Source organism: Nerophis ophidion, linkage group LG08, assembly GCF_033978795.1.
Source record: "Nerophis ophidion isolate RoL-2023_Sa linkage group LG08, RoL_Noph_v1.0, whole genome shotgun sequence".
Classification (NCBI taxonomy): domain Eukaryota; kingdom Metazoa; phylum Chordata; class Actinopteri; order Syngnathiformes; family Syngnathidae; genus Nerophis; species Nerophis ophidion.
In genome coordinates, this window is record NC_084618.1 from 26,652,470 (window position 1) to 26,676,448 (window position 23,979).

Genomic DNA, 23,979 nt, shown 5'->3' on the forward strand with positions numbered 1-23,979 from the left:
CTGGACAATCCAATCAAGACATATATATATATATATATATATATATATATATATATATATATATATATATATATATATATATTTATTTATTTTATTAAATCAACATAAAAAAAACACAAGATACACTTACAATTAGCGCACCTACCCGAAAAAAACTCCCTTTTTAACGACAAACAAATAAATAAATAAAATAAAAATAAAAAACGCATTCAATGTTTTTACGTAAACTCGGCAGTGCAGTTACGTCAGCGGTGCAGTTACGTCAGTGGCGGATGGCGGAGCAGCATGAGAAGGACACTCAGTGGTCGCTCATTAAAACACATTGTGGGCTTTTTGGGTGAAAATCCGTCGTCTCTTGTCCACCCGACTGCGTGCAAACGGACCCGCGTCTTTGCACATTTCCTCGGCAGGAAGTCAACGTGTGACAGCGCAGGCATGGACCTTAGCGACATGCGGAAAAGATACAAAGGAGACGAGGAGGTGAGCTTTGCAACAAGATTTAGTCTGCACTATTGTGTGTTTTGTTCGGTGAATCTTCTTTTCAGGAGTAGCAATTGAAAAGCAAATGAACGGGTTAGTTGACGTTTATTTTGAAACACCAATAATAAATGCGTTTCCTTTTCACTGTGCAAGTGCAACAAAGCCGCTATATTTTTTATTTTACTTCTTACAAAAATCGAAATATAATAAAAATAAGGTTTTTTTCGTATACCAACAGCGGAACCGGAAGTTGCTATTTAAAGACACGACCGCAAGAGTGGCTTGTTGGAAAACCGCGTGGTGTTATGTGGTGTATCTTTTTAAATGTATACATTTATTTGTGTAATCAATTGATCCATTATCATATCTTACGCAGGATACAAAACCACGCTGGTTTTCAACTTCCGGTTCCGGTTTTGAACATAAACATCCGTTTTTGGTCAGTTTTTATAATTTTTATCATCTTGTGATTTTCATTTTTTTATATCTGTCCCTTCAGGATTTCTCAAGCTTTTTTTTTTGTAATTGTGACAGGAAATACCCGAGTTCAAGACCACTTTTTCGGAAATTTGGATCAAAAGTTGCAACGTGTCGAGGCTTATTCTTTTTTAACATTGAATAAACCTAATTAAATGAATGTGATATTTATATTTTAGGGGGTTCCTGTGACCTTAACCCCCAAAAAAATCACAGGGTCTCAACAACAATTGGAAAATAAATACTGTATTGATGTTTTACTCGTTTTATAGCAGAGACTTAAAGGCCTACTGAAATGAGATTTTCTTATTTAAACGGGGATAGCAGGTCCATTCTATGTGTCATACTTGATCATTTTGTGATATTGCCATATTTTTGCTCAAAGGATTTAGTAGAGAACATCCACGATAAAGTAAAAAAATGCTATTAATAAATACGACCGCCTTCCCCGTACTTCTCTACCGGAAGTCGCAGACGATGACGTCACATGTTTGATGGCTCCTCACATATTCACATTGTTTTTAATGGGAGCCTCCAACAAAAAGTGCTATTCGGACCGAGAAAACGACAATTTCCCCATTAATTTGAGCGAGGATGAAAGATTCATTTATTTGAGGATATTGATAGCAACGGACTAGAAAAATAAAAAAATAAAAAGTTAAAAAAAAAACGCGATTGCATTGGGACTGATTTCGATGTTTTTAGAGACATTTACTAGCTTAATTCTGGGAAATCCCTTATCTTTCTATTGTGTTGCTAGTGTTTTAGTGAGTTTAATATAACCTGATAGTCGGAAGGGTGTCTCCACGGGTGTCTTGACGTCTCAGGGGAGTCGACGGCAGCTATGGACGGACAAGCTCAGCTTTTCTCCGGTAAGAACTGACATTTTAACCACAATTTTTTCACCGAAACCTGCTGGTTGACATGTGGTCGGGATCCATGTTGGGTTGACCGCTCTCTGATCCATAGGAAAGTTTCACCTCCAGGAATTTTAAACAAGGAATCACCGTGTGTTTGTGTGGCTAAAGGCGAAAGCTTCCCAACTCCATCTTTCTATTTTGACTTCTCCAATATTAATTGAACAAATTGCAAAAGATTCAGCAACACAGATGTCCGAAAAACTGTACAATTATGCCGTTAAAGCAGACGACTTTTAGCTGTGTGTGTGCGCAGCGCTCATACTTCCTAAAAACCAGTGACGTCTTGCGTACACGTCATCATTACACAACGTTTCGAAGACGAAACTCCCGGGAAATTTAAAATTGTAATTTAGTCAACCAAAAAAGGCCGTATTGGCATGTGTTTCAATGTTAATATTTCATCATTGATATATAAACTATCAGACTGCGTGGTCGGTAGTAGTGGGTTTCAGTAGGCCTTTAAGACGGCTTTTTCGTAAATTTGCATCAAAAGTTGCTATGTTTTGAGGATAATTCTTTTTTTTTAACATTGAATAAACTTGTTATTTTATGAATGTGTTACTTAAGTTTTAGGAGATTCTTGTGACCTTAACCCAAAAAAAACACAGGGTCTCAACAAAAATTGGAAAATAAATACTGTATTGATGTTTTACTCGTTTTATAGCAGAGACTTAAAAGTAGACACTAGATGGCGGTAAAAGCACATGCTTGAAAATCATTGTCAAATTACTGTATTGGTTTCCTTAATCATAACTAATAAAACTAATAAGTAATTATAATGATAAAAAAAATCCTTATTGTTCACTGTCTGTTGTACACAAGTTGCAGAAATTCTCTCTGTGTTTTACACTTGTAAAGTATTTGCCAATCTTAAACCAGGGTTTCCCGCAGCGCTGTGTTTTTAAGGGGGCCGCCTTAACAACAAAGGGCCAACATCTAAACCAGGGGTCAACAACCTTTTTGAAACCAAGAGCTACTTTTTGGGTACTGATTAATGCGAATATATATATATGGGCTTCACGGTGGCAGAGGGGTTAGTGCGTCTGCCTCACAATACGAAGGTCCTGGTTCAAATCCAGGCTCGGGATCTTTCTGTGTGGAGTTTGCATGTCCTCCCCCTCCGGGTCCTCCGGCTTCTTCCCACTTCCAAAGACATGATTCCAAAGGTTGATTGGCAACACTAAATTGGCCCTAGTGTGTGAATGTGAGTGTGAATGTTGTCTGTCTATCTGTGTTGGCCCTGCGATGAGGTGGCGACTTGTCCAGGGTGTACCCCGCCTTCCGCCCGATTGTAGCTGAGATAGGCGCCAGCGCCCCCCGCCACCCCAAAAGGGAGTAAGCGGTAGAAATGGATGGATGGATGGATGGATATATGTATATATATATATATATATATATATATATATATATATATATATATATATATATATATATATTATAATTTTAAAATATATAACATAAATTAATTCATATAATAATTAGTACACAATTAATACATATTTAAATGTTAGTTATATATTTGTAGAATATATAAATATGTATTAATTGTATACATATATTAATATATATATATATATATATATATATATATATATAATTACAATAATATATTCATACAACGTATATATTTAATTATATTATAGCTGTATATATTTATGTATAAATAAATACATATAGTTTTAATTGTTATATATTTTTAGAATTTCTGTTTTTTGAGTAATTATGATTAAATATTTATTAAATATATGCACCTTATTTTAATATATTTTAACTATATATATATATATATATATATATATATATATATGTTATTTTGATTATGTTATATAATTTTATTTTCGTTTACAGAATTTCTGGTTTTCTCATTGTGCTAATTCACGCAAATTAACCAGTCTGTGCGGATTATTATTGATTCATATATTTATTTGTAATAAATAAAATGAAAAAAATATCAAATGAAAATCAAGTTTTCAGGTCCAGTAAAAAAGGAGATCAATTTGTCCCCGCCGCCCCCTCCCCAAAAAAATATACATTTCAAGTTCAAATAAATCAATCTTTTCTTTTTAATGTCCTATTCATGACACAAAAATATCAGTGACAGACCAATGAAGCCTTCAGGGTCTGCACGGCGCTCTCCGTGCTGCGTTCACTGCTCACGATTGTGTCGGCAGTGTTTCGAAGAGAGCCAGCTGGTGTCTCTCGACCCGATCAAGCAGTTTGGGAGCTGGTTCGAAGAAGCCACCAAGTGTCCTGAGATCGGGGAGGCCAACGCCATGTGCATCGCCACGGCGACCAAGTAAGGCTCCGGCCACTTTACCCCAGTGCTCCGAGGGTGCACCTAATATTTGGGTGTGCTCGTACAGGGATGGCCACCCGTCGGCCCGCATGGTTCTGCTCAAAGGTTACAGCGGCGACGGCTTCCGCTTCTTCAGCAACTACGAGAGCCGTAAGGGCAAGGAGCTGGTGAGTTGTGTGCTCTCCAGCGAAATGATGGCCAAGGAAGCGTCGGTGAGCCAAGATTGTTGTCCCTCACACAGGAGAGCAACCCTCACGCCTGCTTGGTCTTCTACTGGGAGCCTCTCAACCGACAGGTGAGACGTCCACCTTGTTCTGATCACGTCCCCGACACATGACCTCCTGGTCCTGCTAGATCCGCATCGAGGGCGAGGTGGAGCGCATCCCCTACCAGAGTTCCTGCGACTACTTCCACTCGCGGCCCAAGAGCAGCCAGGTCGGCGCCGTGGTGAGCCGACAGAGCACGCCGGTCCCCAACAGAGACGTAAGGATTTGTAGCGCTGAAAAATTAGTTGTACACAAAGGTACCAACTTTTGGTGCTTTTGTGTGTGTTCAAATGTGTTGATAAATGTTCTTTCTTTAAAATCCATAATCTTATATGGCAGTAATGTATATGTGTGCTAACCTGGAAGTAGTCTTTGCCATTAGGTTGAATGTGACAGTCTTTAGTTGAGTCCTACAAGGTGTTAATTCTGTAAGTATTGTACTTATTACACACCAGCTGTTTGATTGTAATGTGCATCTTAGTTGTAGTTTTCATTAACACATTTGGAGGTGTTGAAATCTTCGTTTAAAATTGCTAATGCTAATTGGTAGCATGTCTTTGGTAAATCCATTTGGTTGAATGTGACAGTATTGTCTTTTGTTGAGTCCTACAAAGTGTTAATACTGTAAGTACTGTACTTCGTAAACACCAGCTGTTTGATTGTAACGTGCATCTGATTAACACATTTGGAGGTGTTGAAATCGCCATGTAAAATTGCTAATGCTAATTGGTAGCATGTCTTTGGCAAATCCAATGTAAATTAGCATTGAGCTAGCGCATTTCGAAAAGAGGAGTCCAACTGTACTTTATAGAGCGTTTTCTTTTTGCATTGTTGGCATGTACAATTGTAACATTAGAATATGTTTTATGTCGGCCAGGAAGTAGTCTTTGCCATTAGGTTGAATATGACAGTCTTGTCTTTAGTTGAGTCCTACAAAGTGTTGATGCTGTAAGTATTGTACTTAGTAAACACCAGCTGTTTGATCGTAATGTGCATCTTAGTTGTAGTTTTCATTAACACATTTGGAGGTGTTGAAATCGCCATGTAAAATTACTAATGCTAATTGGTAGCATGTCTTTGGCAAATCCAATGTAAATTAGCAATGAGCTAGCGCATTTTGAAAAGGGGAGTCTAACTGTACTTTAGAGCGTTTTCTTTTTGCAATGTTGGCATGTACAATTGTAACATTAGAATATGTTTTATGCTAGCCAGGAAGTAGTCTTTGCCATTAGGTTGAATGTGACAGTCTTGTCTTTTGTTGAGTCCCACAAAGTGTTAATACTGTAAGTACTGTACTTTGTAAACACCAGCTGTTTGATTGTAACGTGCATCTTAGTAGTATTTTTCATTAACACATTTGGAGGTGTTGAAATCGCCATGTAAAATTGCTAATGCTAACTGGTAGCATGTCTTTGGTAAATCCAATGTAAATTAGCATTGCGCTAACACATTTTGAAAAGGGGAGCCCTACTATTTCAGCGCTTTCTTCTTGATTTGTTGGCATGTAAAATTGTAACATTAGAAGACATTATGCTAGCCAGGAAGTAGTCTTTACCATTATGTTTTTGTGACAGTCTTTAGTTGAGTCCTACAAAGTGTTGATACTGTAAGTATTGTACTTATTACACACCAGTTGTTTGATTATAATGTGCATTATAGTTGTAGTTTTCATTAACACATTTGGAGGTGTTTAAATCGCCATGCAAAATCGCTAATACTAATTGGTAGCATGTCTTTGGCAAATCCAATGTAAATTAGCATTGAGCTAGCGCATTTTGAAAAGGGAAGCCTTTCTGTACTTTTGAACACTTTCTTCTTGCTTTGTTGGCATGTAAAATAGTAACATTAGAAGATGTTATATGCTAGCCAGGAAGTAGTCTTTACCATTAGGTTGAATGTGACAGGTTTTTTTTTGTTGAGTCCTACAAAGTGTAAATACTGTAAGTATTGAACTTATTACAAACCAGCTGTTTGATTGTAACGTGCATCTTAGTTGTAGTTTTCATTAACACATTTGGAGGTGTTGAAATCGCCATGTAAAATTGCTAATGCTAACTGGTAGCATGTCTTTGGTAAATCCAATGTAAATTAGCATTGAGCTAACACATTTTGAAAAGGGCAGCCCTACTATTTCAGCACTTTCTTCTTGATTTGTTGGCATGTAAAATTGTAACATTAGAAGACATTATGCTAGCCAGGAAGTAGTCTTTGCCATTATGTTTTTGTGACAGTCTTTAGTTGAGTCCTACAAAGTGTTGATACTGTAAGTATTGTACTTATTACACACCAGTTGTTTGATTGTAATGTGCATTATAGTTGTAGTTTTCATTAACACATTTGGAGGGGTTTAAATCGCCATGCAAAATCGCTAATACTAATTGGTAGCATGTCTTTGGCAAATCCAATGTAAATTAGCATTGAGCTAGCGCATTTTGAAAAGGGAAGCCCTTCTGTACTTTTGAACACTTTGTTCTTGCTTTGTTGGCATGTAAAATAGTAACATTAGAAGATGTTATATGCTAGCCAGGAAGTAGTCTTTACCATTAGGTTGAATGTGACAGTTTTTGTTGTTGTTGAGTCCTACAAAGTGTAAATACTGTAAGTATTGAACTTATTACAAACCAGCTGTTTGATTGTAACGTGGATCTTAGTTGTAGTTTTCATTAACACATTTGGAGGTGTTAAAATCGCCATATAAAATCGCTAATGCTAATTAATAACATGTCTTTGGTAAATCCAATGTAAATTGGCATTAAGTTAGCGCATTTTGAAAAGGGGATCCCCTCTGTACTTTTGAACACTTTCTTCTTGCTTTGTTGGCATGTAAAATTGTAACATTACAAGACGTTTTATGCTAGCCAGGAAGTAGTCTTTTCCATTAGGTTGAATGTGACAGTCTTTTTTGTTGAGTCCTACAAAGTGTAAATACTGTAAGTATTGAACTTATTACAAACCAGCTGTTTGATTGTAACGTGCATCTTAGTTGTAGTTTTCATTAACACATTTAGAGGTGTTGAAATCGCCATGTAAAATCGCTAATGCTAACAGGTAGCATGTCGGATTTATGTTCTTGTAGTACCTGAGGGAGAAGAATGCAGAACTGGAGGAGAAGTACAAGGACACACAAGTGCCGATGCCTGACTACTGGTGAGTTTTCTTTCCATTTTCCATCATTGTCCTCGTTAGGAGCAGCTGACGTGGGGTGAGAGGCCGGGAACAGGAACAGTAAGACGCTGAGAAAGAGTTTGTTGTTGATGTGCAATCTCCACATAACTCTCCATCTCGCGACTTTTCAGCCAACATGCCAATTACTAGGTTGTAAGACATCTATAGCTTGGTGGTGGCACAGATGCTTTAGCACATTTGCTAATCTGCATTGAGCTATCATGTTGACCATGCTAACTGCTGGTGGCAGTGAGGCTTTAGCATGCTAGCAACGTACCTGGAGTTTTTGTGTTTGCTAAAGTGCTAACAACACTTGCTGTCAGATTCAGCATGCTAGTTAAACTGCCTGGAGCTATCGTGTTAATCTCCCGTTGTTTAAGTGCTAACAGCAGGTGTCAGAGAAGATTTAGCATTGCTATATAACTTGCCTGGAGCTATCATGTTAGTCTGCAAAAGTGCACAAATGCTAACAGCTGGTGGCAGTGAATCTTTAGCTTGCTAGTAACCTGCCTTCAGCTTTCATGTTGATTTGCTCAGGTGCTGAAGTGCTAACATGTGGTACCAAAGCTTTAGCATGCTAGCAACCTGCCTGGATTTATCACGTTAGTCCGCAGTTGTTTAAGTGCTAACAGCTCATATCAGAGAACATTTAGCATGCCGGCTAACCTGTCTAGAGCTATAAGGATTGCCTGTACAGGTGCTAAAGTGCTAACAGTTGGTGGCATTGACACTTTTGCATGTCAGCTAACCTCCCTTGACCTGTCATATTACTCTGCACACGGATGCTAAAGTGTTAACAGCTGGTTGCACCAAGGTTTAAGCATGCTACTTAAAGGCCTGGAGCTATCATGTTAGTCTGCACATATAATAAAGTGATAACAGCTGTTGGAAGTGAGGCTTTAGCATATTAGCTAACATGCCTGGAGCTACCATGTTAGTCTGAACATATAATAAAGTGACAACAGCTGGTGGAAGTGAGGCTTTAGCATATTAGCTAACATGCCTGGAGCTACCATGTTAGTCTGAACATATAATAAAGTGATAACAGCTGGTGGAATTGAGGCTTTAGCATATTAGCTAACATGCCTGGAGCTATCATGTTGATCGGCGCAGGTGCTAAAGCGCTAATTGCTTGTGGCAACGATGCTTTAGCATGCTCGCGAACCTGCCTGGAGCTACATATGTAAGTCTGCACAGGTGCTAAAGTGCTAACAGCTGGTGGCACTAAATAGCATTCTAGATAACCTGCCTGGAGCTCTATTTGTTAGTCTGCAAAGTTGCTAAAGTGCTAACAGCTGGTGGCAGTGAGGATTTAGCACACTTGCTAACCTGCCTAGAGCTATCATATTGATCTGCGTAGGTGCTACAGCGCTAACTGCTGGTGGCACCAACCCTTTAGCATGCTAGCGAACCTGCCTGGAGCTGTATATGTGAGTCTGCACAGGTGCTAAAGTTCTAACAGCTGGTGGCACTGGCGCTTTAGCATGCTAGCGAACCTGCCTGGTGCTATATATGTAAGTCTGCACAGGTGCTAAAGTGCTAACAGCTGGTGGCACTAAATAGCATTCTAGATAACCTGCCTGGAGCTCTATTTGTTGGTCTGCACAGGCGCTAAAGTTCTAACAACTGGTGGCAGTGAGGCTTTAGCACACTTGCTAACCTGCCTGGAGCTAACATGTTGATATGCACAGGTGCTAAAGTGCTAACAGCTGGTGGCACTAAATAGCATTCTAGATAACCTGCCTGGAGCTCTATTTGGTAGTCTGCACAGGCGCTAAAGTGCTAACAGCTGGTGGCAGTGAGGCTTTAGCACACTTGCTAACCTGCCTGGAGCTATCATGTTGATCTGCGTAGGTGCTAAAGCGCTATCTGCTGATGGCACCTACGCTTTAGCATGCTAGCGAACCTGCCTGGAGCTATATATGTAAGTCTGCACAGGTGCTAAAGTGCTAACAGCTGGTGACACTGGCGCCTTAGCATGCTAGCAAACCTGCCTGGAGCTATATATGTAAGTCTGCACAGGTGCTAAAGTGCTAACAGCTGGTGGCACCGGTGCTTTAGCATGCTAGCGAACCTGCCTGGAACTATATATGCAAGTCTGTACAGGTGCTAAAGTGCTAACAGCTGGTGGAACTAAGGGTTCAGCATGATGTTCATCTGCACTAAAGTGTTTAACAGTCGCGTGTATTCTTTGTGTCCACCAGGGGGGGCTACATGGTGAAGCCCCACCTGATGGAGTTCTGGCAGGGTCAGACCAACAGACTCCACGACCGCATCGTCTTCACCAGACTAGACGCCGAGGCCGAGCCGGGCGAATACCAGCACCGTGGCGAGGGCGGCTGGGTTTACCAGAGATTGTCCCCGTGAAGGACCGCCATCGGCTGTGGTCATGTGACACGCTTGATCGGTATCTAAATGTTTCAATTAGCCGTGCCATAATAATAATAATTTTTGTAATTGAAGTCTGAGTGCAGTTTGTGGCCAGAAGGTGTCAGTTGTGATGCGGATGATGATGATGATGATGAGGGCTGCAAGTGTATCAAGTGACAGTGTGTGCTTACCGTCGCCATGGCAACAGAAGCAACGACAGACGCCTTGCTGAGTCAGCAAAAGCGTGGAACAAGGCCTAAAGAGAGAGGACGTCACATTGTTTTTGAGTAAACAAAATACATATTTTTCATGTTTCATATGTACTACATGGAATTTTGGTGCTGCTGGATTTGATTTGGAAAATAAAAAAAAGTCTGAAGACCACACGGGGGATCAATAATTGGCTGTGGCGCCGGTCCAGTGCACCGCAGTGCCGGCGTGCACCTTTTTAGACCCCCCAACGCGTCTTATCGCCTCGCTACTTGTCCGTCGTCTTGTGGTTCTGCTCGGCCAGGTTCTGCTCGGCAAACAGGTCCGGGTTCTCGGCCAGCGTGGCCCGGACCCTCTTCTTCTCCTGGAAGCGACCCGAGTGGGAGACCTTGACGTGGCGCCCCCTGGCGGCCGACTTGTCCACCATCTTCTCCAGCCGGGCGCTGAACTGGCCGTCTGGCGCCTCGGGAGCGACGGGACCGCCGCCGGGCTCCGCCTTGGTGTTGCTGCCGTGCTCGGCCGGGATCTCGTACAGGACCTTGGACTCGGACTTCTTCTTGCGGGAGAAGGTCAGCTTCCACCAGCTGGGGTCGGCCATGGCGACGGCGAGGACGCGGGACCTGCGGGGCACGCGGGAGACAACATCAGGACCACAAGAGATCCCGGGTCCACTTTCTAGAACCGCTCACCATCAGACCACACGCACACACAGCAGGAACACTTTGTTTACGGTCGTCATGGCAACACTAAGGCTCTTATTGTGGTGATGCGTTCAGTACCCAGGACTGAGTCGAAAGCATCGAGTGTCTCTATGATGCGTTTAAGGTCTCGCAGGTGTTAGGGTGAGGGCGGGGCCACCGTGGGACACCTGACCCTCGCCGCTGATCAATTAATAAACGACGCGGGCGAGGATCTTCTGTCCGTCCCATGTGACCTGATATGTCTCGCACGACTACTATGCTACATCTTATTGTTTACGCTACTGTCTCCATGGCAACCAAGCCCATCCCTAAGTCTGAAAACTAAAAACTGCCTCGACTTGTGACTTAGACATCAATGTTTTCTGCGCTCCTTATAGCCTCCACTCAAAAAGCACAGAATTTCAACAACTGTATTGATGTTTTACTCCATGGTGTCAAACTCTGGCCCTCGAGCCAAATTTGGCCCGCCCTGTAATTTCATTTGGCCCTTGGGGCAATATCAAATTAACATTAGTGCTGGCCCGCCGGTATTATACAGCATTTACCGCTAATACTCATACTTGCCAACCCTCCCGAATTTCACTGTCCCTCCCGAAAAACAGTCTCCCGATTTCCACCCGGAGAACAATATTGGGGGCGTGCCTTAAAAGCACTGCCTTTAACATTCTCTACAACCTGTCGTCACTTCCGCTTTTCCTCCATACAAACAGCGTGCCGGCCCAGTCACATAATATATGCAGCTTCTACACACAGGTATGTGAATGCAAGGCATACTTGGTCAACAGCCATACAGGTCACACTGATGGTGGCCGTATAAACAACTTTAACATTGTTACAAATATGCGCCACACTGTGAGCCCACACCAAAAAATAATATGACAAACACATTTTGGGAGAACATCCGCACCGTAACACAACAAAACAAATACCCAGAACCCCTTGCAGCAATAACTCTTCCGGGACGCTACAATATAAACTCCCCGCTACCAAGAACCCCCCCTCCCCCCTATTTATTTTCAAATTTATTAGCCTGTGGAAAAAGTTCATGTTGATTTTTTACCTCAGAGGCTGCAAATAGAAAAGAGGCATTTAATTTTTTAGTAAAATTGTATTAATATGCCTTTCATGTTTTTTTCGATTGTTTTTCAATAGTTGATTTTGCACTATTAAGTTATATAAGCGTTGCTTGTTCCATATTCAGTGTTAAAGCAAATCAGTGTAGCAAACTGAGCAATAATTATTGATATTTTATTATTATTATTTGAAACTGGACTTTGTATGTCACTATAAAGTTATGTAAGCCTTGCTTGTTCAATATTCAATGCAAAAGTTGTCCGGGTCCCTTTTAAAAGGTTAATTTGTTGAATCTTGGCCCGCGGCTTTGTTCAGTTTTAAATTTTGGTCCAATCTATATTTGAGTTCGACACCACTGTTTTACTCATTTTACAACACACAGACTTTAAAGTAGACGCTAGATGTCAGTAAAAGCACAGCTCATTGTCAAATTACTTTTTTTTTGTATGTAAGTAATATGTAACTATAATTATTTGATAATTTTCGACGGCAATAATAGAATATAAATAATAAAAACCCTATTCAACTTTCCATTTTGACGGAAAAAAAATACATACCGCAAGCAATTTCATGTTTTTTAAAACTTTGATCAAGTATTACGTTCTTTAACTCTTTTGTTAAAATAAAAATGACTCGTGGGTTTAGAGGAAGTTATCCATCAAATTGTGCACTGAAAAAAAATGTTTACGCGGAAAATAAAATGGTAGCACAATCTCCAGGGTTTTACCGTAAATAAAAACAAAATTGTGGTGTAATTTTTCCATATACAGTAATACACCGCAAACACTGTATATGTACTGTTTTTCATGTTCATTTATATTCTGTAACAAAACCCAAAACATTTTTACAATAACATTTTGGCGACTGAACTTTCAGGTATTTTTTACTATAATATCTACACATTATTTTTTACAGTGTACATAAAACAAATATATAATTATGATTAAGAGCTATACAAACAATTATTAAAGAATTGTGTCATAGTATCATGCGGTAATTGAATAGACTTGAACTTATGTATTATTCACTGTGGCTCTCAATGAAAACAAGATTGACATCCCTGCTCTAGCTTGTGTGCTATTGTGTGCTTAGCTGTTGTGTAGCTCCAAATAGCCTATAGCCTAGCATGTTTTCCTTTTTTCAATGACTTCAGTAAAATACAGGAAATTGTGTGCTTATTGGAGGTCATTTAATTGCAGGACTGCTTGTATCGTACATGATGTCACATGCAAGGAAACACGCTGCGGGACTGCTGGTATCGCACATGATATCAAACAAGTAAACATGCTGCAGGACTGCTTGTATCGCACATGATATCACCAACAAGTAAACACTCTGCAGAACCGCTTGTATCGTATATGATATCACACACAAACACGTGGTAGGACTGCTTCTATTGTATGTGATATCACACACAAAAGTAAACAAGCGGCAGGACTGCTCATATCGCACATGATATCACAAACACAAGTAACACTGCAGGACTGCTTGTATCGCACATTATATTACACACAAGTTAACACGCTGCAGGACTGCTTGAATCGCACATTATATCACACACCAGTAAACAAGCTGCAGGACTGCTCGTATCGCACATGATATCACAAACACAAGTAACACTCTGCAGGACTGCTTGTATCGCACATTATATTACAAACCAGTAAACATGCTGCGAGACTGCTCATATCGCAGGTTATGTCACACACAAGTAAACACACTGCAGGACTGCTCGTATCGCACATGGTATCACACACAAGTAAACGGTGCAGAACTGCTTGTACCGCACATGATATCACACACAAGTAAACACGCTGCGAGACTGCTTGTATCGCATATGATATCACGCACAAGTAAACGCGCTCCGGGACTGCTCATATCGCACATGATATCACACACAAGTAAACACACTCCGGGACTGCTCATGTCGCACATGATATCACACACAAGTAGACACGCTGCAGGACTTCTTGTATCGCACATGATATAACACACAGGGAAACACACTTTGGGACTGCTCATATCGCACATGATATAACACTCAGGAAAACACACCCTGGGACTGCTCATATTGCACATGATATACACAAAAACACGCTGCGGGACTGCTTGTATCGCACATGATATCACACACAAGTAAACATGCTGCAGGCCTGCTTGTATCGCACATTATATCACAAACACAAGTAACACTCTGCAGGACTGCTTGTATCGCACATTATATTACAAACCAGTAAACACGCTGCTAGACTGCTCATATCGCAGGTTATGTCACACACAAGTAAACACACTGCAGGACTGCTCGTATTGCACATGGTATCACACACGAGTAAACACGGTGCAGAACTGCTTGTATCGCACATGATATCACACACAAGTAAACACGCTGCGAGACTGCTTGTATCGCATATGATATCACGCACAAGTAAACGCGCTCCGGGACTGCTCATATCGCACATGATATCACACACAAGTAAACACACTCCGGGACTGCTCATGTCGCACATGATATCACACACAAGTAAACACGCTGCAGGACTGCTTGTATCGCACATGATATCACACACAAGTAATCACGTTGCGGGACTTCTTGTATCGCACATGATATAACACACAGGGAAACACACCCTGGGACTGCTCATATCGCACATGATATACACAAAAACACGCTGCGGGACTGCTTGTATCGCACATGATATCACACACAAGTAAACATTCTTTGGGACTGCTAGTATTGCACAAGATATCACGCACAAGTAAACATGCTGCAGGCCTGCTTGTATCGCACATGATATCACACAAAAACACGCTGCGATACTGTTTGTATCACACATGATATCACACAGAAGTAAACACGCTGCGGGACTGTTTGTATCACACATGATATCACACACAAGTAAACACACTGCTGGACTGCTCGTGTTGCACATCATATCACCCATTTAACATGCAGTTTTGCTGATATCGGGACCGATATCCGATATCAGTTGAATTCAAAAGGCCGCCTACTTTTGAATATTTCTGTTTTGGGCCCCGACTGGAGGAAAAGTAAGAGTGTGAATACTTTCTTGGCGTGTACGAGCAGCTATGCAAATAAAGAACCCGTGCACGCTTGTCACGCTTATCAGGGCACACCTGCTGGGAGCGCTCGTACAAAAGGTCCCCGAGTCGTGTTTGATCTGCTGTTACTGTTTTATCCCTTCCACCTCCTCCAATCAGATCCGGGTTTGAATCCACGTGCACAGGAGGTGCAGCGACTGCCACTTTACGACGCCACTTCCTGTTTGACCTTTGAGAGCGGCCTGTTGACACAAAGCAGGGCCTCCACATTTAATAAGTCACTCTTTTTGTGCGCTGCAAAAACAACAATCGCTAACCGGCCGACCACACCGCCACGGACTGGCATGCCGTTGGAGCCCGGAGAGGGGCTCGCACGCCTCCGCCGATACGCCGTGCCCTCACATTCCCACATTCTCATGTGTGACCCCCACGCACTTTATCCTCGCTCTTTCATTCCAGCTCCTTGTTTGCTGACGACTGGTTACCATGGTTACAGCAGCATAGGGAGGTTGCTAGGTAGATAAGGAGGTAGCTAGGGGGGCAGGTGGGTAGGTAGTTAGATACTAGTAAGTAGTTAGGTAGATGGGTAGCTAAGTAGATAAGAAAGTATATCGGTAGGTAAATAGGTGGATACGAAAAAGTAGAAAGGTGGGTCGGTAGGTAAATGCTAGTAGGTAGATACTAGTAAGTAGTTTGGTAGATAGGTAGCTAAGTAGATAAAAAAGTAGCTAAAGGGGTAGCTAGATAGGTAGGTGGATACTCGTAAGTAGTTTGGTAGATAGGTAGCTAAGTAGATAAGAAAGTAGCTAAAGGGGTAGGTAGGTAAGTAGGTAGGTAGGTAGGTAGGTAGGTAGGTACTAGTAAGTAGTTAGTTAGATAGGTAGCTAAATAGATAAGAAAGTAGCTCGGTAGGTAAATAGGTGGATACGAAAAGGTAGAAAGGTGGGTCGGTAGGTAAATGCTAGTAGGTAGATATTAGTAAGTAGTTTGGTAGATAGGTAGGTAAGTAGAAAAAAAAAGTAGCTAAAGGGGTAGCTAGGTAGGTAGGTAGGTGGATACTCGTAAGTAGTTTGGTAGATAGGTAGCTAAGTAGATAAGAAAGTAGCTAAAGGGGTAGGTAGGTAGGTAGGTATGTAGGTACTAGTAAGTAGTTAGTTTGATAGGTAGCTAAGTAGATAAGAAAGTAGCTAAAGGAGTAGGTAGGTAGGTATGTAGGTAATAGTAAGTAGTTAGTTTGATAGGTAGCTAAATAGATAAGAAAGTAGCTCTGTAGGTAAATAGGTGGATACGAAAAGATAGAAAGGTGGGTCGGTAGGTAAATGCAAGTAGGTAGATACTATAAGTAGTTTGGTAGCTAGGTAGCTAAGTAGAAAAAAAGTAGCTAAAGGGCTAGGTAGGTAGATAGGTAGGTAGATACTCGAAAGACGTTTGGTAGATAGGTAGCTAAGTAGATAAGAAAGTAGCTAAAGGGGTAGGTAGTTAGGTAGGTATTTAGGTACTGGTAAGTAGTTAGTTTGATAGGTAGCTAAATAGATAAGAAAGTAGCTCGGCAGGTAAATAGGTGGATACGAAAAGATAGAAAGGTGGGTCGGTAGGTAAATGCAAGTAGGTAGATACTATAAGTAGTTTGGTAGATAGGTAGCTAAGTAGAAAAAAAAAGTAGCTAAAGGGGTAGGTAGGTAGGTAGGTAGGTAGGTAGATACTCCAAAGAAGTTTGGTGGATAGGTAGCTAAGTAGATAAGAAAGTAGCTAAAGGGGTAGGTAGGTAGGTAGGTAGGTAGGTAGGTAGGTATTTATAGGTAGGCATGTAAGTAGATACTAGTAGGTAGACACTGGTTGGTAGGTACTTGTAGGTAGGTAGGTATGTAAGTAGAGACTAATCGTTAGATAGTAGAATATAGGTACTAGTAGGTAGGTAGGAAAGTAAATACTCGTAGGCAGATAGGTAAGTCGATACTAGTAGGTAGATACATAGTAGGTAGTCAGGTGGGTAGGTAGATGAGAAAGTAAATAAGAAGGTAGGTAGGTAGATAAGAAGGTAGGTATGTATGAGTAGTTATGTATGTCAGTAGATATTAGTAGGTAGATACTAGTAGATAGGTATTAGTAGGTAGGTATGTAAGTAGATACTAATAGTTAGGTACTAGTAGGTAGGTAGATATTAGTAGGTAGATACTAGTAGGTAGGTAGGTACATACTAGTAATTAAGAAGGTAGTTAGGTGGGTAGTTAGGTAGATAAGAAAGTAGACAAGAAGGTAGGTGGGTAGGTATACGTGCATTTGAAAAGTGTTCACAGCGCTTCACTTTTTCCACATTTTGTTATGTTACAGCCTTATTCCAAAATAGAAGAAATTAATTTTTGCACTCAAAATTCTACACACAATACCCAATAATGACAATGTGAAAAAGTTTTTTTTAGACATTTTTTGCAAATTCATAAAAATTGAAAAGTAAGAAATGAGAAGTATATAAGTATTGACAGCCTTTGCTCAATACCTTTGGCAGAAATTCCAGCCTCAAGTCTTTTTGAACATGATGCCACACACTTGGCACGCCTATCTTTGGGCACTTTCTCTCATTCCTCTTTGCACCACCTCTCAAGCTCCATCAGATTGGTGGGAAGCGTTGCTTTTTATCCAGGATGTCTCCGTACATTGCTGGATTCAGCTTTCCCTCTTTCCTGACTAGCCTCACAGTTCCTGCCAATGAAAACCAACCCCACAGCATGATGCTGCCACCACCATGCTTCACTGTAGGGATGTATTGGCCTGGTGATGACTGGTGCCTGGTTTCCTCCAAACATGACACCTGGCATTCACGCCAAAGACTTCAATCTTTGTCTCATCAGGCTAAAGAATTTATTTTCTCATGGCCTGAGAATCTTTCAGGTGCATTTTGGAATTTTTTTTTTTTTTTTTTTTTTTTTTTTTTTTTACAAAGAAACGGCTTCCGTCTGGCCACTATACCATAGATGCCTGATGGGTGGATTGTCCTTCTGGAAGGTTCTTCTCTCTCCACGGAGGATTTGCAAATCATTTTCAACCCATATTCAGTTAAATATGCTAGAAATACAACATATTTAATGTTCAAACTGATGAACATTTTAAATTTTTTTGCAAATAATCAATAACTTTAGAATGGTGGCAATAAATACTGATAAAGTTGAGGAATGCTCATCAAACACTTATTTGGAACATCCCACAGGTGTGCAGGCAAATTGGGAACAGATGGGTCCCATGACTGGGTATAAAAACAGCTTCCCAAAAAATGCTCAGTCTTTCACAAGAAAGGATGGGGCGAGGTACACCCCTTTGTCCACAACTGCGTGAGCAAATAGTCAAACAGTTTAAGAACAACGTTTCTCAAAGTGCAATTGCAAGGAATTTAGGGATTTCAACATCTACGGTCCATAATATCATCAAAAGGTTCAGAGAATCTGGAGAAATCACTCCGTGTAAGCGGCATGGCCGGAAAACAACATTGAATAACCGTGACCTTCGATCCCTCAGATGGCACTGTATCAAAAACCGACATCAATCTCTAAAGGATATCACCACATGGGCTGAGGAACACTTCAGAAAACCACTGTCACTAAATACAGTTTGTCACTACATCTGTAAGTGCAAGTTAAAGCTCTACTATGCAAAGCGAAAGCCATTTATCAACAACATCCAGAAACGCAGCCGGCTTTTCTGGGCCCAAGATCATCTAAGATAGAATGATGCAAAGTGGAAAAGTGTTCTGTGGTCTGACGAGTCCACGTTTCAGATTATTTTTGGAAATATTTGACATCATGTCATCCGGACCAAAGGGGAAGCGAACCATCCAAACTGTTATTGACGCAAAGTTTAAAAGCCAGCATCTGTGATGGTATGGGGGTGCATTTGTGCCCAAGGCATGGCTAACTTACACATGGTATGGGGCGGCATAGCTCGGTTGGTAGAGCGGCCGTGCCAGTAACTTGAGGGTTACAGGTTCGATTCCCGCTTCCGCCATCCTAGTCACTGCCGTTGTGTCTTTGGGCAAGACACTTTACCCGCCTGCTCCCAGTGCCACCCACACTGGTTTAAATGTAACTTAGATATTGGGTTTCACTATGTAAAGTGCTTTGAGTCACTAGAGAAAAGCGCTATATAAATATAATTCACTTCACACTTCACATCTGTGAAAGCACCATTAATGCTGAAAGGTACATACAGGTTTTGGAACAACATATGCTGCCATCTAAGTGTCGTCTTTTTCATAGACGCCCCTGCTTATTTCAGCAAGACAATGCCAAGCCACATTCAGCATGTGTTACAACAAAAGGGTGCGGGTACTTTCCTGGCCCGCCTGCAGTCCAGACCTGTCTCCGATCGAAAATGTGTGGCGCATTATGAAGCGTAAAATACGACAGCGGAGACCCCGGACTGTTGAATGACTGAAGCTCTACATAAAACGAGAATGGGAAAGAATTCTACTTTCAAAGCTTCAACAATTAGTTTCCTCAGTTCCCAAACGTTTATTGAGTGTTGTTAAAAGAAAAGGTGATGTAACACAGTGGTGAACATGCCCTTTCCCAACTACTTTGGCACGTGTTGCAGCCATGAAATTAAAAATTAATTATTATTTGCAAAAAAAAAATAAAGTTTATGATTTTGAACATCAAATATCTTGTCTTTGTAGTGCATTCAACTGAATATGGGTTGAAAATGATTTGCAAATCATTGTATTCCGTTTATATTTACATCTAACACAATTTCCCAACTCATATGGAAACGGGGTTTGTAGAATGGTTAGGTAATAGATAGGTTGGTAGGTACTGTAGGTAGGTAGGTAGGTAGGTAGGTATATGGATAGATAGATGGATAGATGGATAGATAGATAGATAGATAGATAGATAGATAGATAGATAGATAGATAGATAGATAGATAGATAGATAGATAGATAGATAGATAGATAGATAGATAGATAGATAGATAGATAGATAGATAGATACAGTGGGGCAAAAAAGTATTTAGTCAGCCACCGATTGTGCAAGTTCTCCCACTTAAAATGATGACAGAGGTCTGTAATTTTCATCATAGGTACACTTCAACAGTTAGAGATAGAATTTGAAAAAAAATCCAGGAATTCACATTGTAGGATGATTAAAGAATTTATTGGTAAATTATGGTGGAAAATAAGTATTTGGTCAACCATTCAAAGCTCTCACTGATGGAAGGAGGTTTTGCCTCAAAATCTCATGATACATGGCCCCATTCATTCTTTCCTTAACACGGATCAATCGTCCTGTCCCCTTAGCAGAAAAACAGCCCCGACGCATGATGTTTTCACCCCCATGCTTCACAGTAGGTATGGTGTTCTTTGGACGCAACTCAGTCAGTATTCTTCTTCCTCCAAACACGACGAGTTGAGTTTATACCAAAAAGTTCTATTTTGGTTTCATCTGACCACATGACATTCTCCCAATCCTCTGCTGTATCATCCATGTATCCATTTTGGTATAAACTCAACTCGTCGTGTTTGGAGGAAGAAGAATACTGAGTTGCATCCCAAGAACACCATAACTACTGTGAAGCATGGGGGTGGAAACATCATGCTTTGGGGCTGTTTTTCTGCTAAGGGGACAGGACGATTGATCCGTGTTAAGGAAAGAATGAATGGGGCCATGAATCGGGAGATTTGGAGCCAAAACCTCCTTCCATCAGTGAGAGCTTTGAATGGTTGACCAAATACTTATATTCCACCATAATTTACAAAAAAATTCTTAAAAATTCCTACAATGTGAATTCCTGGATTTTTTTTTCCACAGTTGTGTACCTATGATGACAATTACAGACCTCTGTCATCATTTTAAGTGGGAGAACTTGCACAATCGGTGGCTGACTAAATACTTTTTTTTCCCACTGTAGATAGATAGATAGATAGATAGATAGATAGATAGATAGATAGATAGATAGATAGATAGATAGATAGATAGATAGATAGATAGATAGATAGATAGATAGATAGATAGATAGATAGATAGATAGATAGATAGATGGATAGATAGATAGATAGATAGATAGATAGATAGAGTTCTAACCTCGTTGGCAAAGAAGAATATCAGACAAGAGTGTGTCCCGTCATAGTTGAGGTTTCTTTCCCTCCTTTCTGTCTTCTTCTTGTCAGGTGATCAACATCTTCGTCTTTCTGTCTGCATCTCATCTGCTCATCACCCTGTAGTCTCTCTCTCTCTCTCACACACACACACACACACACATACAAACACACACACTCACTCACTCTCCCACACACACACACACCTTGATCCTGCCCAGCCGGGTGCAGGAGTGTGTGACGGTGACTCAGTGGGACCTTCCTCCAGTCCACCTAGATTCCTGACAAAAAAAAAACAACACAAAAAAGCCGAGGAGAACTTGAGAGTGCAGCAGCTTTCCAAACACATTACAAATTCTCTTGAACAACAAAAAAAAAAAGCTCATTCGCTCTAATGTGGAATTTGGACTGCGAATAAAGTCATCTTTGTGTTTGCACTACTCCTGTTTCACAAGTGTGATTGCTCTAAGCTACACACACACACACACACACACACTGGGCACATGAGTGGAGTGTTTTGCATAAGCTGAAGTCACAGACGCTTACTTTGCAAGTTTGTCCGACATTCAAATGGTCTGAAATGATAAACAGCAGCTACTGGCTCTCTTCATTGATGAATTATTAAATGAAAGTAGTCACGTGTCGCCAAAATTCCTGCAGGCTGACTAGTGTGACCAACTTGCTATGTGTCCAATGTCAATAAGCAAATTGGTTAGAAAATGGGGTGCACCTCATAAACTTTGTCGATTTTTGCATTATGCATTATTAGGTTTCTTCCGCGACCCCAAAAAGGACAAGCGGTAGAAAATGGATGGCCGGATGGATTTGGTGATGTTGTATTTAATTTTGTATTATATCGTATATGTATTGTATGCTTTTTTTCTTTTTCTCTCTTTTTATTTACTTTTTCTGTGAAATTGTAATGTAAATGCCAATTTTTTATTTTTATTTTTATTTTTTTTTTCTCCATAACGACCAGGGGACTAAAGATGAAAACTAACCTTCTGGCTTCTTTAACCATGTGTAGTCATGTGTTATAAAATAATAATGAATCAAAATAAATGTTGTTATGAATTATTGACACATTTAAGGCTCCAGTTACTTCACATTAAATATTCCACTTTAAAAAAACGAAGTTTTCTTTGACAAAAAGGGCATAAAATAACAACAAAAAAACATGTTAATAACTTACAACAAACAGATAGATCTGAAGTTCATTTTGAGATTCAAGTGTTGAATGTAAAAAAGAAATAAAAGCCATTTCCTTGGCCGTGGCGCGATTGGTACCGGGCCGCAGAAGAATTTTTTATTAATTTTTATTTAAAAAAATAATATTAATATATATATATATATTTTAATTAAATCAACATAAAAACACAATACACACTTACAATTAGTGCACTAACCAAAAAAAAACTCCCTTTTTCATGACAAAGAAAAAAAAAAAAAAAGGATTGTTAAGTGTTAAATGTAAAAAATAAATAATTTCCTTATAGAACTTATTTTCTAACACTTTTATAAGTAATTCATTTTGGACCTGTACTGCATTTTTTTAAACTGCCATTGCTCAAAAATAATAATGAATCAAAATAAATGCTGTTATGAATTATTGACACATTTAAGGCTCCAGTTACTTCACATTAAATATTCCACTTTTAAAAAACTAAGTTTTCTTTGACAAAAAGGGCATAAAACAAACCAAAAAAACATGTTAATAACTTACAACAAGCAGATAAATCTGAAGTTCATTTTGAGATTCAAGTGTTAAATGTAAAAAATAAATACAAGCCATTTCCTCATAGAACTTATTTTTTCCAACACTTTTATAAGAAATTATTTTTGGACCTGTACTGCAATTTTTAAAACTGCCATTGCTCAAAAATAATAACGAATCAAAATATTATGAATTATTGACACATTTAGGGCTCCAGTTACTTCACATTAAAAATTCCACTTTTAAAAAACTAAGTTTTCTTTGACAAAAAGGGCATAAAACAAACCAAAAAAACATGCTAATAACTTACAACAAACAGATAGATCTGAAGTTCATTTTGAGATTCAAGTGTTGAATGTAAAAAAGAAATAAAAGCCATTTCCTTATAGAACTTATTTTTTAACACATTTATAAGTAACTCATTTTGGACCTGAACTGCAATTTTTTAAACTGCCATTGCTCAAAAATAATAATGAATCAAAATAAATGATGTTATGAATTATTGACACATTTAAGGCTCCAGTTACTTCACATTAAATATTCCACTTTGAAATATTTTTTTTTGGGGGGGGGGATATTGCATATTTGTGTCTTTGGCATAAAAAACAGGGTTTGATTGTTTTGTACAAAAAAAGAGCATAAAACAAAAAATAAATAAAAACGTATAATCGACCGATAGATCTGAAGTTGATCTAAAGATTTCAGTTTTGAAAATGAAAAAAACTATAATATATAACTTATTTTTAAAAACCTTTTTAGTGGGGTCCTTTTGGATCCTGAGAATTTTAGTATGATTTATTTTTAACATCAATGTTGCTATGAATTATTGCCCTACTTAAAGCTCAAGTACAAAAAGAGCATACAACATTTAAAAAAAATGGAACTTTATATGGATAGAAAGATCTGAAGTTAATTTAGAGATTTAAGTGTTGAATTTAAAAAATAAAATTAAAAAATTCCCTATAGGACTATCTTTTAACACTTTTATTAGCGGGTCCTTTTGGACCTAAAGTGTTTTATTTTATTTTATTTTTTAACTGCAATTCCTTAAAAAAAATAAGCAAAATAAATCATGGACATATTTAAGGCTCCAACTACTTCACACCAGATATGCTGGAGCATATCTCAGCTGCATTCGGGCGGAAGGCGGCTTACACCCTGGACAA

General features: G+C 39.6%; 2 protein-coding genes across 2 annotated transcripts; one reads left to right on the forward strand and one right to left on the reverse strand.

Annotated features, from left to right (window-relative positions):
• Nucleotides 1-240: 240 nt before the first annotated feature.
• Nucleotides 241-10,358, forward strand: pnpo (pyridoxamine 5'-phosphate oxidase). Its single transcript, XM_061908120.1, has 7 exons — nt 241-480; nt 4,049-4,173; nt 4,241-4,340; nt 4,415-4,468; nt 4,528-4,656; nt 7,516-7,586; nt 9,809-10,358. The coding sequence occupies exons 1-7, from the start codon at nt 286-288 to the stop codon at nt 9,969-9,971; spliced, it is 837 nt and encodes a 278-aa protein (XP_061764104.1). The 5' UTR covers nt 241-285; the 3' UTR covers nt 9,972-10,358.
• On the reverse strand, nt 3,897-21,541 carry prr15lb (proline rich 15 like b). The gene is made up of 2 exons (XM_061908121.1): nt 21,086-21,541; nt 3,897-10,804 (listed from the first exon to the last, which is right to left on the reverse strand). The coding sequence occupies exon 2, from the start codon at nt 10,780-10,782 to the stop codon at nt 10,453-10,455; it is 330 nt and encodes a 109-aa protein (XP_061764105.1). The 5' UTR covers nt 10,783-10,804; nt 21,086-21,541; the 3' UTR covers nt 3,897-10,452.
• Between the last annotated feature and the right edge of the window lie 2,438 nt (nt 21,542-23,979).

Excerpts from the sequence above, each read along its gene's own strand:
- pnpo (XM_061908120.1), top strand. The coding sequence starts at position 286 with ATGAGAAGGACACTCAGTGGTCGCTCATTAAAACACATTGTGGGCTTT. Across the intron at positions 4,469-4,527 it reads GGGAGCCTCTCAACCGACAG|ATCCGCATCGAGGGCGAGGT; the intron begins GTGAGACGTCCA and ends TGGTCCTGCTAG. Across the intron at positions 7,587-9,808 it reads GTGCCGATGCCTGACTACTG|GGGGGGCTACATGGTGAAGC; the intron begins GTGAGTTTTCTT and ends TGTGTCCACCAG.
- prr15lb (XM_061908121.1), bottom strand. The coding sequence starts at position 10,782 with ATGGCCGACCCCAGCTGGTGGAAGCTGACCTTCTCCCGCAAGAAGAAG.